Here is an 18,281-nt window from a genome sequence, read left to right as displayed (position 1 = left end):
CAAATAACGTTTATTATTTATTGTGTCTGATTGCTCTTCTCTAATGTAAACAGTGCTGACCAGTCTGTATGCAACCTCCATCCCCTTGAGCCTCAGTACCATAATTAGTTTTGTTGCTTTTATGAGCTTTTGTTTGTAGCTTTGCTTTAATTGCTGAAAGGAAGTATTACTGACTTAGGCAAGCCTATCTGTTACCCTTATTCTAACTTAGAAATTCACATGATTCTGCCTTGCTTACTGGAAGAAGAAAAGTTATCCTTATTTTCCTGATGTGATTGTCTGTAGCCCTGTGTTACACTGTGGTCTAGTCTAAGTTCACCTGTTGGCTCTCCGCTGTTACCAAAATACGGACATAAGTGAGTTGGCTTCCAGCAGCTCTTCAGGACTGAATCCTGCCAGCCTGTGCTCCAACAGCATCCTCTGCTGGAGACATCTTAAAGGAAAAATGCCTCGAAAGGGGAAGCAGGGTTGGGTTTCTGCATGATGCTGAAACCAAACTGAATGTTATTCTTCCCTGAACTGTACTGTGGAGAGACAAATTACCTCAACTAGGTGATCTTGTAAAGTCCCTTCCAGCCCTAGCTGTTCTATAACTCTTGACTGAGACTGAAGGGGGTAGAAGCCTGCTAGTTCCTTTTAATAGTTACGCTGGTGATAGGACCTGGTTTGTGCTGTCTTTTGGTTTGCAGCATTTAAGAGTGCTCAGTGGAGCCCTGGGTCACTCTGCAAGGAACACGGTGGCTGTGCTCTGCTCTTTTTGCTTGCCACAGAGACACCTGGGACATTATGCTGCAGCCCCTGGCTCATTCAGAGTCAAGGGCACTTCTCACCACTGGAGTTTTCCTCAAGTTGATGTCTCTGTCATAAAATCAGCAATGTGTTTTTTCTCCAGTGGCAGGAAAGACAAGGCAGCAGCCATTTCAAAAAGGTAAGCTTTAATTGTATTAAAAAATACCCATGTTTTTAGTAAGCAATTTCTCTACAGAGCCACAGGCCTATGGGAGCAACCACACATCTGCAAGATGCAAACAACATCAGAGCTGTTAGAATTACAACCAGCCTGCTGCAAGGGGTGAGATGGTGAGAACTGGCTCCTTGTTCATCTGTACCATTTTACAGGGAAAATCACTAGTTCTCTTCCATAGCTCCCATTGCAATGTGATTCCTTGCTTGAGGGTAACCAAGAGATCCCTTCAGAATTGGTATCATTGATGCTGTTCTGATGTTAAAGTACGAAGGATCAACTGAGACACAGGCTGGTATTTAAATATTCATCAGCATAAGTTGAGTAGCTTGTATAAATACCATTCAAGTAATTTTTCTCCTTCCTCTGCAGTTCAGAGTTCTTCCAGTATAGAGTAATTCTAGACCTCTGAATTGCAACATTCAGAGGGGAGGTGTGAGATAGACACTACATAAAATAGGCAGGGGCTGAACCCACTATCTACAGTGTTGAGGAAAGGACTCAGTTCTCATGCTTCTGTCTGACAGCAACACAAAAAACTCTTTGTACAAACTCCAAGACAGGAAGGAGGATTAGAATCCTAGGTCCCACTTACGAAAACACTTATCCTGGCTTCAACTTACAGTCCATTCTAGAAGGGCTTAAAATACTGTAACAGAAATAAAAAGGAAGGATAACAACCTAATGATGGACCAGCTCAAGGCACCTGTTTATTCTGACCACATTTAAACATTCCCATTTGAATGGCATGTTGCATTAACCAAGATCTAAAATCCTGGTTCACAGGCATTTAGTACCCTCTGTTTTAGACAGATCACAGTTATGTCAATACATTCTAGTCTGTTGTAAAAGACATTGATGATGTCTTTTCCCATTATCACTACACCACTGGTTTTGGGAAGGTGGGAAGAAGACACCAACTAACTTAGAAGTAATGGCTAGGATGAGAGTTTGGGTTAGTGTGCATACTTTTTACTTTGAGTTTTGCTTTAGGATAGAGTGCTCTTGCCCTGCTGTTCCAGAAGCCACTGTTTTTCCACCTCCCAGAGCAAAGCATGCCTGTCCCTTGCATAGTCTGTGGCCAGGAGGGCCACAGCTGCTCCTGGGTTTTTGCTCATTAACTTTGGCAGGTGTTAAAATGGGGTATCACCATAACCCTGCTTTACTGAATAACCTGTACAGGAAGCTACTTCCTCTTGAAAAGGTGATGGAACTTTCTTCTGCCCCTAAGGATGGTGGACAGGCAAGCTCACCTCCTGTGACAGTCATGACCATAGGCTGTAAGATACACTGCAGTAAGTACTTCATGTATGCTAGAAAAGAAGGCAGTACGTGTCTGTAAGATAAATCTGAATTCTGATTCCATAAAGTGCCTTTCTCCTAGTATCCATTCTAGTTCTTTATTGTACTTGGCTCTATGCAGCTTGGCCTAACCTTGCAGTGAGAAGACTTTTGGATGATTTAAATATCTGGCATGGTGTTGCTTGTTCAGATTGAAAACCTAGCTTTTATGTCTCTCACAAGCTTTACCCTTCAATGCAGATAGTACAAGTAGTAATAATTCATTGCTTGATTATACATTTCTAGTGCAGCTTGAATTAAGATGCAGTTATGCAGCTCCTGTTCTCCTGGTTAAAGGCAAGCTGAGAACCTGCAGTGGCTATCCAATGACTCGAGTTTTGGAGAACACAGTGGGGCACAGGATAGACCTGGTTACTGTAACCACCATTCAGACCTGGGCTCTGATCGCAGCAATGGAACACAGGCATTACACCCAAGAAACTGAAGGTACCACTGTAAAGGCAAAGTACTTCAAAGGGAGAAATCAGCAATATCCTATCTTATGCCACACTTTCCTCCCTCTTTTGATTCAAAACACACCCAGTAGCTGTCTCCCAGCTGCTAGTATGCAACAAAGCACCTACTGAGTGCCCAGGAGGGGATTTTGAGTATCTGCACATAACTGTTTTACCTTGAATTACGTTATCTCCTGGAAAGATAAGACTCAGTTAAACTGGTTCCACACAACAGTCCTTCATGTCCCAAGCTATAACAATTTGTTTCTATTATGTACCCATTACCCATTTCTTGAGGACTTTCCACATGTGACAACAATGAAAGCAGTATGTTTTCAAAAAGGAGTGCAGGTGAAAGCACTTTTGCAGCTAATCAAATAAGGAAGGGTTAGGAGAAAAAGGTCTTGTTCTGTTTTCTGTTGGACAACTTCCTGACTTTTGTAGCTGTTGCCTGCCAAGAGAGACTTGGTAGAGAAGCAAAGTTACAAGGAAGAACAAAATTACAAGGAAGAACAAAATGGGCTGCAGTCATCCAACTGGATGTAGCACACGGGCTACTTCTACAGTAATCTGCTTGCTTTGATGCTTCTGCACCCATATTACTGCTAACAATTGAAGACCTAATTTCGGGAAAGTAGAGGTTTAATAAACGTGAAATAGTAATTTCCAGAGGTTCTACTTGGTGGGCTCTGGCAGTGCTGTCTACTGGACCTCATGTTCCAACAGCTTGTAAACAACAGTGCTCTAATGTAGGATGTTAGAAAGCCTCTGCAGTGACTGTAAAATTTCAACACCAAATCAAAGGTTTGTTTCTGTTTAGTTTAGCAAAAGAACTACTGACAAAGAGAACAGAGAGTCATTAACAACTGACCACAGCTAAGCTATGTAGCAAACCTTCAAGAAAGTGAGAGGAAAAATTGCTAGAGACTAGTTTCAGTTCTGTTTTTTTGTTGGTTTTGGTGTCTGAAGAAGTGCCAGCAATTCAAGGGCAGCTATGTTTCCTCAGGGTCCATCACTGCAAACAGCATGTTAAAACTAAAGTGGAAGTTAGAGGAAAAAAGTGTGCAGATTGTGGGCCACTTTTATACTTCAAGTGTCAATTTAAAAACAAAGCCATTTCTTAAGGAAAAGACTGGTCTTTTCATTAAATGATACTCAGCTGTTTTTACCTCTTCCTACATTTTTTTCCCCAGCCTTCTAAGGATGATGACGTTACAGTTGTGAGCAATTGACAGTACAAACAGCAGCATATTATCCTCTGTACAAGAACATCTAAAGCCTTGAAAAAGCAGCCAGGGGAGTGACTGCTCAGAGACAGGCAAATTGCAGGAACATAATATGCTGAAGCTCATACCAATGAACTGTGCAATAAGCCATGTGAGGCCCCTGATACCACATCTCACTACAACTGTATCCACAGCAAGCAAAACTACCCCTTTGCTGCAGACAGCCTTCAAGGAAATACAGGACAGCCAGCCTCCTCCTTTCCCAAGGGAAACAATCCACAGAGGGTATACTTGGAGAACATTTGCTTCACCTGTTTCCAAAAGGTGCTTGCCTGCTTTAGCATGGCTGAGACGTTGGTGGTTCAGGCTCTGTCTCATCCTATAAAATGCTAGGACAAATGGATACATCAGCTACAGTTTGCATTCCTACAGTGCACAGAAAGCCTCCAAGGGAGCTGGAATCTATAATGATAGAAGCAGCAACTAATTAGCTATAGCCACAGTTCAGGAGAACAGTTAGCTTAAAGCTGATACTGCTACTGGCTGAAGGATTTGGGGCAAAGCAGTATGTCACACCTAGAACCCCCAATACATTCTTGGATTTTGCATGGCAAAGGGATTACTCTTTATTGGGATACCTTTCCCTGGAGGTAATGACTGGTCCTTCATGAATTGAATCCTGTTCTTTCCACAGCGTAAGAAAATACCTGTTTCATCTAGTTCTACAGCTCTGCCCAGGAAAAAAGAAAGACTTGCTTTTAAACATTGCTCCTAGCAGCTGTGCCAGTTAAGAACACCAAACTCCAAGGGAACCTCCTGCAAACTTCAGTTGTTCCAGTTGAAAGGTCTGTTCTCTGTCTCACATGGAAAGCCAGGGATAGCAGCAGGCAGTGCTGAAGGCTCAACAAAAGGAGGATTAGCAGACAGTGTTAAAGCAAAGGAGCAACAAGTCCCATCAGCTACAAAGGAAGGGCTAGTGACATAAGTTAAAGCATACTCATTCTACCCTATCCAGCCTAGCACCATCCGAGCTGAGGCTGGAGAACAAAGTGATTGCAAAGTGGCTCAGTGGTGTTGGTCCCTGTTAAATGGGAGACCATCTTGCTGGTTGGAAGATTTTAAACCAAAGAAGCAGGTGTGATGCAACTAAAAACCAAAGGAAGTGGTGGGATGGATTGAGGAGAGAGGGTGCTCTTCTCCAGCTATGACACAGGTAGGTGCAGTCTCTGCCAGTTGAGACCACCTCAGATGCTGGAAGTGAAACCATGCTGCTCCAGTAAGCAAAGTCATAAGATCCTGTAGCGTCCCTGATCCCAAACTTGCCTCTGCCGTTTACAGGGAAGGGTGGCTTTACTCCAATTCAGCTTCAAGTTGGGTGAGGAGTATTTAAAGGAGTCCCGGTTCTTATCATTGGTTTAACTGTCCCCACCAATAAACTGGTAGGACATATTTATGAGACTGGGCCATTAACAGTTTGTGCTGAAGCCCTCTTCAGTCCCCACATGGAAGGGGGAGTTGATAATAGGATTTTCCAGCCAAGTCTGAAAGCTCAGCTATAGCATTTCACATTGGTTGTCATCAAACAAAGTGCTTTCCTGAAGTCTTCAGCCCTCAGGTATCCAGGCCAGGCCAAAACCTAGCTAGCTATCACTGGCAACAGTGAGGTTTGGTGCAAAGGTGCCACTGGTCCTAGCTAGAAAAAACAAAAATGACAAATGAAGGGAAAGGGAGACAAAACCACAAGGAACCCTAGAGCAGGTACTGAGTGGGAAGTTGAGTGTGAGAAAATAAAATCACATCTTGTTTTAAAATTATAAATACTCTCCATATAAAGTTATTAAATAACTGTGGCTGTGGTGAGTTCCAGTGATCCTCCTAAGCAATGTCAGGTAGTCTTTAAAAAGTGATCGTTGCTCCCCATCTCTCTTGCCCTTGGTTTAAGTGCAGCAGGGGTTGTCAATGACTAGCATAACATCAATGCCATACACTTCCAGGAGGTCCATAAGGAAACTTCGATCCCCTTGGGGATCCAGGCCCATGCCTCGTGCATGGTCAGCTGTCAGTGTCTTGTCCTGGCTGGCTGACACCTCCATCAGTGTCTGGAATATGCGGTTGTTCTGCTCCATGAAAAACCTGTAGGGTAAAGTCAGTGAAAGCAATAGCATTGGACCTCCAAACAGACAGTGTATTTCCAAGCAGGCAGCAGAGCCCCAGAACTGCATTTAACCCCCTTTCACCAGAGATCCTTTTCAGGTGACGCTGTAGTACTTTTCCATTCACTCTATGGATGACCCAGAATAAACAAAGATAAAGTAGTAACTTCTAATTGACAGTGCTGCTCCCATCTGTGGGAGGCATTTTCCTCAGAAGCTGCCACGTTATCAGCTAAAGTGTGATCTGTGGTCACCAAGCAGGTACATTACACCTACAGCTCCCGTAATGTAAAGGAGGAAACAGTGTTGTCACCCATCTGATAAGCCACTGGGTAAATAAATTCTCCATTACTGGTGCAGAACACACCAGTGAGAGCTACTTCTTGCCTGTTGCTTTCCTAGAAACATGCAAAGCTATTCAGAAAGAGCTCTGGTTATACCTGTGAAGCTCAACAATCAGAGCTCTGCCCCCACAGCTCTTCACAGAGTTTCATCCCATTACTTCTCACCTGCTGCAGAGTGCGAATAGCAACAGGCAGTGAAGGGCTTCAGAGGTGGTAGACGTGGTTTTTATCTAATTCTGTACCTCCTACTCTACATCTAGTTCTGGTTCCTCTGTTTGCCAAGTATGAAGTCAGCCACATCACTGGGCCAGTCCTTCACACACAGGTCTTATTTCCACAGTGTACCACCCCCAGCATGGTACAGTGCCTGCTTCCCATGAACATTGCCTTTTCCAGAGCCAAATGTTCTGGCAAGAAAAATCCTATAGTGCTTATGTTTACAAAAATTGGAGGGCATTCTTACATCTCTAATTGTTTTTAAAATTCACTTCTCCCTCCTGGCACATAAGAGACCCCAGTGGATACTACATTTTGGCTTCTCAAAATGAAAGGAAGATGATCTGAAGAGGAAGAGCCAGTCTGTTTTTTGAACCCTAGAGGAAGAAAGCTGACTATGGAATTATGTCAAACATGATGTTTCATAATATGCCAAACCAGTGCAACACGAAATCAGTGCAAGAGGCTCCCTAAAACTAACAGGGTCCAACTAAGTGTTAGAGGTAGCCACTCACAAGATGAAAAGGTCCTCTTCACAGGAGCTGCAATCCTCACCCACTTCTTGAGAGTACATTAACATCTGCCTGAGAAAAGGGAGACAGGTTAATTGCCCATACCTACTATGAACCTCAAAGCATTATGAGATGACCAGAATCTTCAAGAGATGAGCTGAACCAACCAGTGGGATATTTTGAAAATACTGCAAGGAGGAAAGTTCAAAGGAGCAGTGTCCTCTTTATCCCACATCTCCTATCAGGACCACCCAGATGTCCGTGATTACCTTTGGTCATTGAGGCGTCGGTACTTCTCCTTGTCGGCATTGTTAATTTTCAGGAGTGGTTGCAGATGCTCATGATGCGTCTTCACATTCTGGTTGTCTACATAGACATCATAGAGATCCCGTTTCTGCTCAAAGATCTTTTCTGTTGTACCTGCCAAAATCAGAGAAGATTTTCAGAGCAGGATGTTGCTTTCCCAGCAGACCAACTGTTCTCTCCTGCTTTCATAGTTAGTCATTCCATGCACAACCTATTTCTCATCAGTTCTATTCCACAGCCTGGTGTCTCAAGACATTTTGCAGCCCGAGGCTAAAAACACCTAATCCATCATACTTACAGGCCACGTATGATACTTCTGTCTCCAGCATTTCTATGTCTGCCACATTCACATAGAAGAATGGTTTGGACTCTGGGACAGTTCCTCCAAGACCAGGCAGAGAAACATTTGCAAGGCAACAGCAGCAATACACTGTGGACAAGAGAAGTACATCCTGAGATGCTTTTGGTTTTCCTCAAGGGCAGTCTGAATCCCACTTGCCCCGTTCTCCCACATGCCTCTATGAAAACAATGGCCAGAGCTCTGAAATGCCCTTGAATACCACAACTTCTCAAGTGATGACATCCTGTTTTGCATAGGAAATAATCAGTTCTCCCATAGGAATCCCACATTCTAGAATCCACAAATTCAGTCAGTGTTCTTTTCATCCTGTGCTGACAGGAACTGAGTTTGACAGTGCCAGATGTGTCCTTACTCATGAGGCCTGAAGAAAAGCATTTGGTAGGAAATGTGTCAATGCAGACTGAGCGGTATCTTCACGCGGAATGGTCACAATGGATTTTGAAGACCTGCATGACATCTGTCCCCTCAGTACTCACAGCCATTTCTGCAGTGCTTCAGCCTACTAGATCAGAGCTCTGCAGTGTCCCTGGAAACATACCTCTATAGCAGACAACTCCAACTGGGGGTGGTGAAAATATCAGTATGCGCTTGCGCAGCAGGGCAAACTTCCAGAGGACGAGGATCTGCTCACCGAAGAATTTGATGAACTGAGACATACAGCCAGCAGGGTGTGTGATCTGCAGGTGGAGTGAAAGGGAAGAAAACAGCTCAGAGGTGAAACAGGGACACATGCACAGATGCTAAGTCTAAATGTGGGAGCAAGACCAGCACACAGCTTGCAACAGTCCAAGTAACAAAATCTTCACTAAAGCAGCCTACAAAGCGTGGGAGTGACTGCTTACATAAAGGAGTATGAGGCACCAGCAAGGAGCAGCAGCCCTCTGCCCATTCCTGCAGGCCTCAGGCACCTGCCTCACCTTCATCTCTGGGTACATGTATCTGTGGATGGAAGGCAGCCAGTGGACAGGTTGCTGAGAGCTGGGGGTGCCCTTGCTATCAGGGAGAACTCCTTTCTTGTCATCATAGAATGCCTCTAGATGGGAGTAGTGCCCTGGCATCTCCAGCTGGTGTCTGGAAAAGAAAGGAAAAAAGGGGAGACCTGTAGTGTCTCCAGACTATTTGTTTAGTGCCTTGCCCCCAGCAAACATCTGCTCTCCCAGCTAAAAGGGATCCTGGGTACCTCAGGGACTCATCCAGGGGGGCTGAAGAAGCATCAGGACCACCAGCAGCTCTCAGTGCAGCCAGAGAACATGCACAGGACTGACACAGGCAGTGAGCTGGGGTGTGCATAGCACTGATCCTGTTTGAAATACACTCAGGTAGGAACAGTTTTCTTTTCTACCATCGCCATTTTCCTTTCTAGATCCACTCAACACAGCTGAAGCCCACAGCTAGCCAGGATCACCATTACACAATTAGAAGCCTTTTGTAAGCTCCTAGTAAAATGGTTTTCAGAAGGAGAAAAGGGGAAGAACTTCTTGTTCTCTGAGCTCTCCCTGTGACACTTGTGTCTGCATACAATAAGTAGGCTTTGGGTAGCATTTGACTAGCCTGTTAGGAGGGATCAGACTGCTGCTAATCAGTTCCTTGTCTCCTTCACATTGTGAACCTGTAACACTTTCTGGAGAAATAGCCAGTCAAGGAAATAACAGCACAGCATTGTTGCCAAATTCTCACTTGCCTAAAACTGCTCTCCGTAGAAGCAACGTTACCTCTCCCAGGTGGGGAATAGCCAGTCTCATTCCCAAGGGAACTTACCTGACCTGGTTCTCCAGGAAGTGCATGTACCTATACAGCAGGGTGTAGGAAGGGGAGAGGATGCCCACGGACTTCATGCGGGCACCACGCTCTAACTCACTCTCCACAGGCATGTTGGCAAAGCAGGCCAGGCCAAAACAGAGCCCTTTCCGGAAATAACTGGAGACAAAGGTTTGACAGAAGGGTTAACGTTAAAGAGAGGAAAGAAGAAGAAAGGTAGGTAACTGTGTGCTAAAAATACTGATTTGGGAACATAGTTTCTTCTGTAAGGAACTCCCTGAAATCTCACCCTGCTAGCTGAAGGGCTGAGGACAGGCCTTGGGTGCCCCAGTCTTCTCACAAACAAGACAGAATATTTAAGGCAAGAGTTCTTACTAAAGCCCCTACCAGGCATGTCACAGGCTGGTAAGGAATGCAAGTAAATAAATAACTTGGAAGGAAGACCAACAGAATGCATGATTCAGTCAGTGCAGAGCCCTCCCTCCAAGGAAGAAACCTGCAGTGAATGCAGTTCTGAGTACAGTCCAGCTACCTGGTCATATTTTGGGTTCCAGCACGTTGAAGCACACTGATTGACTGAAAGGGTTCAGTACACATGCCTTTAAGAAAGTAACTGTTACTCCTGACCAGAAGGAATTGTGACACTGCAGTTCATTGCAAAACATTGCTGCATTGCAACATTGGGTTAGCAGAATGCAGAAAATTCCTCTTATGTGTTTGCACTGAAGGAGCTAGCAAAGAAGAAAGTGAGTGAGACCTGTTTATAACAACATTTAAAGGAACCAAAAGCCCTGGCAGAGTTAAGAACATTTTTCAAAGTCCTGTTCCTGCAAAATGCTTCCTGTTTTAGTTCTGCCATTCCTTCCCCTTTACCCTACACCTCTGTTGACAGTCCCAATAGTGGCAGTGCAGATCATTTGCCCAGTACACATTAAGATTTGCACACCAGTGAGAAGATGGCCTGCCCCATTCACCAGTTGGCCTCCACAGGCAGAGCAGTCACACGGCAGGTACCTGCAGCTAGCTGGTACTTAATATGATATGAAGGTGTCTGAAAAGTATCCTTGGCTCACCTTGAAACAGTTTAGCAAGCAGGTTTCTGCAAAACCATAGCTTCCTAGATGGTATTTTTCTTGCATGTTCTGAAGTAAGAGCTGGTGGTGTAGCTAAGAAAGGAAGAAGTAATATAGCTCAGATGTACTCACATGAAATCTGACTGGATTTTGTGGGACCCACTTGCCATGGATTTGAATTCCACACCTTCCAAATCTATATCTTGGGGTAAACACCATTCCACCATGTTGCCTGCAGAGAAGCAAATTAATTTGGGTAAGCTTGAATACAGTACTTGTTTCTAAAATGCACACCTCAGCAACAGCAAGTTGTTGCTTTTCTAACACTGGGATACCCGTAACAGTGCCCTCACACAACTCCTGAACTCCTAAACTATCACAGACAGTAGGTGACATAAAATACTCCACACATCTTGCAAATGTTACTTGTAGCATGACCCACAGATACTGCAGGACATTTGGGGCCATTTCTGAAGCTAGTGCTATTTTGTGGGTTTATGCTTGATAAGCTTAATCACAGAACAGCTACAATTTTACCTGACAGTGGATAAGCTTTGTTCTACATGAGTATCCATCCCATACAGAAAGAACCAAAGGACAGACTGTTACTCTTTAGGATGAGTTTCTGGGATAGCTCACACCACCACCAATATTGTCCTTTGCCTATGCTTGACAGGCCTAGTCAAACAGAAACCCGTAAGCTGTCATCCAAGTCATCACTTCTTTTCTGAAATCTCTCCTATTTTCTTTAGGATAGGAGGAGTTAGCTGAAGCTTTATATGGAGGCTGAGGTGATCCAGGTACTGCAATGTGTTTGTGTATGCTAGAATAACCAACCAAAAAGTACATAAATTACAAGCTAGATCAAGATCAGCAAACATCTGTCACCTGCCAACCCAGCCAGAAAGCATGCAGTTGTTCAGGAGAAAAGGCCACCTGAGGAGCCTGATCCTGGAACAGATGATATCAGAGAAGTCACAAAATGTCCTTAAAGCAAATCAAGCCCAACAAGTTTACTATGGACAAAAGAAGGGGTGACTTCTCATGCTTTCCCATGCCAGCAGTTCAGAGCCCACCCTGCTCACCTGGACATTCCCACTGCACTGAGATGTGCTCCAGATTTGCCCACTGAGTTTCCCTTCTCTGTCAGTTTGCCCACAGCTTTTGAAGTCATGTGGCTTAGTTTTAAAAACAAGGCAAAAAACATTTTTTCAGGATAATGCAATGGCAGATGCAACACAAAGATGCTTCCTACTGGTTCACTCCTTTCCCTGCCCTTTGGGGTGAGCATCCCAGCTGTGCTTGCACAGACAGTGTACATTTGGAAGGGCCTTACACTCAGCCAAGGCTCTTGGAGATATTTAAATCTGAGGCCTCATTCCTGAAGCCTGTCTTTTGTCTCATTACTCATACTGCACAAGTATATGCCTGCACAGGAATAGGGCTTAGCTACTGACATTTAAATAGGCTATTTTTCTTCTCACATAGATCTTGAATTCAGTAGACCTCCCCCAGCCCTGCCTGGCAAGGACTTCAAAAAAACCAACAGCGTTAGGCATGGCAACAGGAGAAGTTTTGCATCCAACTGCCCACTTGGAGTGCACAAGCAGACCTCTCCCACAGAGCTGGGCTGGCCGGGGAGCAGTGGCAGCCTCGTGACCCCGAGCACAGCCCTGTGCAGTCACACGCGAAACCACAGAGCTCTGCTGTGCAGCGCCTTGGCCTCTGAGGCGTGTGAAAGGCTGGCAGAGAGAGCCAGTGACATCATAGCAGCCCGCGCGCTCCCCTGGAGGGCTTGCACATTATATATAGATGGTGGCTTTTGTTGTTTGGGGTTCGTGTGTGCTGTTTGGTTTGCTTTTTAAAGGCACAAGACCCTTCCTTGAAAGAGTGAGGAAGTCAACTCTTGAGACTGTTGCCTCATAACCACGAAATTGTGGTTAAGGCCAGATGTGCTTTTAAGCGTTGCCCCACAGAGGATCCCTTATTGGTCATTACCTATAGATTAACAGATCGATATGCAAGAGTGCCATCAAGGGCAAAGGAAAACTGGCTTTGCTCAGTTTAGTCACAAACACTGTCAGGTGTCACATCCACCGCAGAGATGTTGAAGTGGACATGGCTGAAACAATGTCTGTTCTGTAGAAGCAATGGATTCACAGGATGCCTTGAAACAGATCTTTACCCTACAGGGGACCTCAAAAACTGGTTCACCTATCATGTAGCTATTTTTTTTTTCTGGGATCTGTCAGGAGCAAACTGCACCTGTGCTCCTGGCTGTTCCTCACGCCACCTTGCCCTATGAACACACGAGCGACGTGGCAGTCGGAGAACAAACACGGAGATAAAAAAGTAGGAAAGTCGGTCTGGCGAAACAGGAGAGCAAACAAAGGAGAGACTTCACCCAGATGCAATACGACTGCCAGCCTGCCCGAGAAACTAGAGGAGGGAGGAGGGAACAGTGTTGTAGAAAAACAGGAAGCACTGTTGTCCTTCCCCATGGAGAAAGCAGCTCTCATGTGCACAGGAAACTTCCTAAGTGAGAGTCACCCAGCGTTAGAGAGCAGGCTAGTGATTTTGCTGAGAGTCAGATCTGCAGATCTGATCTCCTGGAAGCTGTCTCCCACCTTCAGGTCAAGTCTGAGCCAGCACTCATTTTCTAGTGTGCGAAGTTAAGGATGTTCTTCCTCTTCCCCTTTCACATCCTCACAAAGAAGATATTGGCACCAGCATTTGGGGGTCATCACCTGGCCCTCCTCACTATTAGATGTTTCCCAAGGGCTTTAGGGTCCCCAGCTGTGCAATGCTACCATGTTGTGCCAGGACAGTAGAAGAAAAAGTAACCTAAATGTCACACTCACTCAGTTTCCTGCGTGGAAGAAATGTGGGACAGAAAAAGAGAATATTTGCATGTTCACTGGTGCAAAACACATTACTTCCCTCTCTTCCCTCCTTGTCTCTCTCCATTACTTACAGACCCTTTAAGCTAACAGACTGTGTGGGACCTCCACAAAGGTGACTGCTATCAGGTCCCCCACAACAGCAGTGAAGAGAGCTCAAGTGCCACAAGGCTGACCATGCTGGAGGTGGACAGCACCACTGATTCAGAAGCTGCCTCTGGCTCTTCCATCAGTCACTCACATGAGCACTGATGGTTACAGGGACACCGGAACTGTAACAGTGACCTGGCAACCCCATAACCTACCTTTGGAAACTCATCACATGCAACTGCTATACACTGAGCTCATCTGCTTCAAGCCCTTCTAAATTTAGGAGGGAAACTGTTACGTTCTTTATTAGCATAGTCACCACTTCATCCTTCTATAGTAAAATCTCTCTTGCCCATCTACTTGCCTATAGCTGGACAGACACTACCTGGCATAACCCCCTGCACAGCCACCACCAGAAATTCAGCTATTCCATGCCTCAGTGAGCTGCCAAAGGAGGTCTGCTGTGCTTTTCCTGGGTAGGATCAAGCAGGTTTCCAGCTCAGACACTAACTGGATGATTTCCTTTAAGTCATACACAAGGACCAGATACCCTTACAAACATTTCAGAAGTCCTTCACACCATCTGATGTCGTTGACCAGTAATTCCCATATTATCTTTTTGACCCTAGCAAATTCACACCCTCTGCAACTTCATGATCGTTCTCCAAGTCCACATCCTCCGTAGGGCACTTTGCTCCCCAGCTGTAAAGCTGACATTTGTTGGTATACTGCTCACAGTCCTATCATGATCCTTACATTCATCATCCATCGTGGGTAGCAGGAGGAGGCTGAATCTTCCTGGACTTGACAGACTACTCCAAGGCTGGTGACACCCAGCATTAACTGCACATCAGATGTGAGAAGAGCTGTTGCCCAACTTTCCCTGGACTTCATTCAAAGCAACAGCTGGTTCAGAAAAACTCCTGAGAAAGCTCAGCTTTCTGCCAACTAAGAAAATCTCACCATTTCATAGAAGGCATATGCTGTCGGATTGAAAGACAACCTGCTGTTGCTGCAGTCATCCAGACTCTCTCATGTTTTGGATACTTAGGAGAAACACCTCCATTTTCCATCTCCTGGTGGAAAGATGACATCCAGTCTCATTTCAGATTTTTGTGAGTGAAGAGCCTCTGACCTCTAGACTGACACTTCTCTCTGGTGCAGTATGAAAGGGTAACTTCTCGAAAGCCCTTGGCTGTTTTGGGACACAGCAGCCAAGCTGTCTGACAGTGGGCATTGCTGACAGCACATCACACCAGGGGCTATGTCCTGTTCACTACTTCCTTAGGATTTTCAGTTCAAGACCAGCATTCAGTCTTCACTACCAAAGCCCTCTTGTGAGCAGGATGTCAGTTACTCTCCCCTTCCACTGAAGAACCAACCTCACTGTGCTTTACAGACCTCTTTCCTGTCTCTAGTACTTTTGCTATGGATTTGCTAAGGAAGTACCTGTCCAGAGAAGAAAGAGAAGCTCACTCTCACATCAGGATGCAAATGGGCTCCTGAATCTCTCTCTCTTGCCTTTGAACCCCAGGTTGGTGCCTGGCAGCCAAAAGACCCAACAATGTGTCTCAGGACATCAGACCCCTATGCACAGTAGTACCTGTGTTCACAGGTGCAAGGTGGGTGTTAACTTCATATCTGTGTCCTAACATCTTGTTTCGTGGATACTGTGGGAGCAGCAGGACTAGGAAAACAAAGTTAAGAGCTTTTCTGAAATGCTGATTTACAGGTTTGAAATTAATAACCTCTGTCAGTTGTGATACAACACCACAGTCCAGCAGCACTGAGAGAGATGGATATGGCAGTGAGAAGTGGAAAATACATTCCCTTGCTCCTCTCCTCTGCCCTCCTGCATCACAGCACTCCTTCAAAGCACTAAGTCCCAGAGATCCCACCAGAGGCCAGCCTCTAAACACACTGGTCACCAAGAAATATGCAGCCGAGCTGTTGCTGCTGGTGGTGATCGTGCCCTGCGAGCCTGCCGGATTTACGCCTGTCACAAATGCCATCCATCACCGATAGCTGCGGGCAGGTCTGCGCCACTCCACGAAGACAGAAGGATGCTCTCAAGATGCTGCTAACAGGTTGGTGCCCTCCAGGCAGCGCTGGGCAGAGGCTCGGCCTAAATCTGTGCTGGGCACAGGGGATGCCCCTGCGCCGTCCACAAACTCCCTGTGCCGTGACCCGCTGTGGGGAAGAGATACACCCATCCCTCTCCTCGGAGCCGCACCAGACGCGGCGCCTTCCTCCCGCCAGAACTTCTCGGCGGGATGGAGACCAAACGCAATCCCCCTGTGCTCTGTTTTCGGCAAATGCCCACGGCCCCCGCTCCCGACACCGGCAGCCGTGCGGTGGAGCCGCGGTCCCCCGTGAGGGCAGAGGGCAGCCCGGCTCCCGCCGGCCGCTCTCCACTGGGTCGGGCAACGCTGCCCCTGCGCGGCGGGAGGAGCGGTCCCTGGGGGCGGGATGCGGGGGCAGCGGTCCCCAAGGGATGCCCCGCATCCATCTTACTCCAGCGGCACCGGGAGCCCCAGGCCCGGCCGCCGCGCCCCGGCCCGCCCGCCCGCCCCCGGCGCCGCTCACCCGTGCGGGGGTCGAAGGTGACCACGAAGACGGCCACGATCTGGTCCTCCTCCGCCTCCGCCCGCGGCGGCCCCGCCGCCTCCGCCGGCCCCTCGCCGTCCCACGGAGCCGCGCTCCAGCCGCCGCCGAGCCGCCGCCCGCCGCTGCCGCTGCTGCCCGGCTCGGCCGCGGGCGGCGGCGCCGACACGGCGGGGCCCTCGGCCCAGAACAGCAGCGGCGCCTCGTCCGAGCGCTCCACCATGGCCGGGCCGGGCCGAGCCGAGCCGAGCCGAGCCGAGCCGGGCCGAGCCGAGCGGAGCCGAGCCGAACTGAGCCGAGCTGAGCCGAGATGAAGCGAGCCGAGCCGAGATGAAGCGAGCCGGGCCGAGTCGATATGAAGCGAGCCGAGCGCGGCAGAGATGAGCCGAGCCGGGCCGAGCCGAGATGAGCCGAACAGAACCGATCTGAGGCGAGCCGAGCCGAGCGGAGCCGCACCCCCCGCGCCGCACCGGCGGGGGGCGGGAAGCGAGGGGCGGGAGCGCGGGCGGGACACCGGCGGGGCGGGGCTGGGGCCGCGGGGCGGGGCCGGGGCCGCGCCGGAGAGAGGCCGGAGCCGCCCGGGGCAGCCGGCGGAGGTCCCGGCTCCCGGAGGAGCGCGGGGGCTGGGGGCAGTCCGCCTGCCCGTGCTTCACCTCCCCGCGCAGGGCAGAGCCAGCTGCCCGCCTTCTGTCCCCCCCAGGCTGTGACCCCAGTGCCGAGCAGCTGCTTCCCCCAGCCCTGTTAAAGCCATCCTGCTGGGAAAGCCACGGGAATCGAGCAGAGCAGCCTCAGGGCCAGCAACGGGGCTCGCGCCCACCCAAATTGCTGAGGTGGAACCTGCGAGCCACAAACCTGAAGGAGTCAGGGATACTGATCCAGTATCTACTGGTGTGTGTATATATATATATATATATATATATACACGTATGTACATAAATATACATACGCGTACATATGTGCTGCAGAAGGATCTGAAACTGTTTTGGGGGGAACAAGCAGAATCAGCTTGAGATTGAAAGGCTGGAACACAAGCATGACCAAAGCATCTACAGGCAGCCAACTTTTTGTAATTACCATCCTCCTTATGCTACCACCAATGTCATTAAGTGTCATTAGGATCAATTTGGTTCCCTAGGTCTTTCTGATTAATTGAATTACCCAATTAAGCAGGCCACAATTAAAAGGAAGATATTGTCATAAAAGCCTTAATTGTCTAACTTTTTTCCTGTTGAGCAGTTCTGAGTGTTCAATATCCCATTAAGAAACCCATCATCCAGTTTCCTCAGCAGTGGGGTTTGGGTTTATTCTCTCTCTTTTTGGTAACATTAGCATCCATTTGCTGTGAGCTTCATTTCAGACAGCTCCAACACTGAGTGGGCATTTTTGTTTTGCAAAGCCCATGCACAAGTTTTCTTTGCAGAGCTATAGACCAGAGTAGGTGGTGTTTAGCAGATGGAGTTTTTCATAGAAGGTGACTGGTAAAGAAAAAAAGAAACAAACCCTGCACAATATTTTGTTACTGTGTAAAGAAAAGCCAGATTCTGCAAATACTTGGCCACATGCTTTGCTTTAACTGTATAGACAGTGCCAATCTTCATTTGGATGAATATATTTTTGCATGTTGGTGACGCTGAAATGACAGCTCGTTTCTATCTTCATCTCCACAGTGGTGCTGCTACAAATGTCAAGTGTCTGTCCCCCAGCAATCTAGGCGGGAAACAAATCCCAGGAAACAAATCTTCATGACCCACACAAGCTATTTGTGGTGCAGAGCTGTTCCTGGTCCCCTCAGCGGTGCAGTCACACCAGTATTGCCCCAGCAAGAGGGAGGGGATGCGGTGGGGAGAGCAGCCAGTGGCAGGGAGCAGGGGCTACCAGCGCTGGCTCTGAGGTGTGTGAAACATCATCATGCTCTGAGCTCTCAGCTTTGCTGAGAAAACCCCATGGGACAAGTGACCCCGTGGTACCAGAGCAATTG

The 18,281-nt window shown here is 47.4% G+C and overlaps 1 protein-coding gene across 1 annotated transcript; it reads right to left on the bottom strand.

Moving 5' to 3' along the window:
- Positions 1-689: 689 nt before the first annotated feature.
- On the bottom strand, positions 690-16,786 carry DENND11 (DENN domain containing 11). The gene is made up of 9 exons (XM_069003151.1): positions 16,286-16,786; positions 10,842-10,941; positions 9,637-9,795; positions 8,796-8,949; positions 8,417-8,555; positions 7,816-7,947; positions 7,481-7,631; positions 7,215-7,283; positions 690-6,119 (listed from the first exon to the last, which is right to left on the bottom strand). The coding sequence occupies exons 1-9, from the start codon at positions 16,524-16,526 to the stop codon at positions 5,924-5,926; spliced, it is 1,341 nt and encodes a 446-aa protein (XP_068859252.1). The 5' UTR covers positions 16,527-16,786; the 3' UTR covers positions 690-5,923.
- Positions 16,787-18,281: the final 1,495 nt, after the last annotated feature.

This window comes from Aphelocoma coerulescens, chromosome 1A, assembly GCF_041296385.1.
Source record: "Aphelocoma coerulescens isolate FSJ_1873_10779 chromosome 1A, UR_Acoe_1.0, whole genome shotgun sequence".
Lineage (NCBI taxonomy): Eukaryota > Metazoa > Chordata > Aves > Passeriformes > Corvidae > Aphelocoma > Aphelocoma coerulescens.
This window is presented reverse-complemented; position numbering and strand designations above follow the sequence as displayed.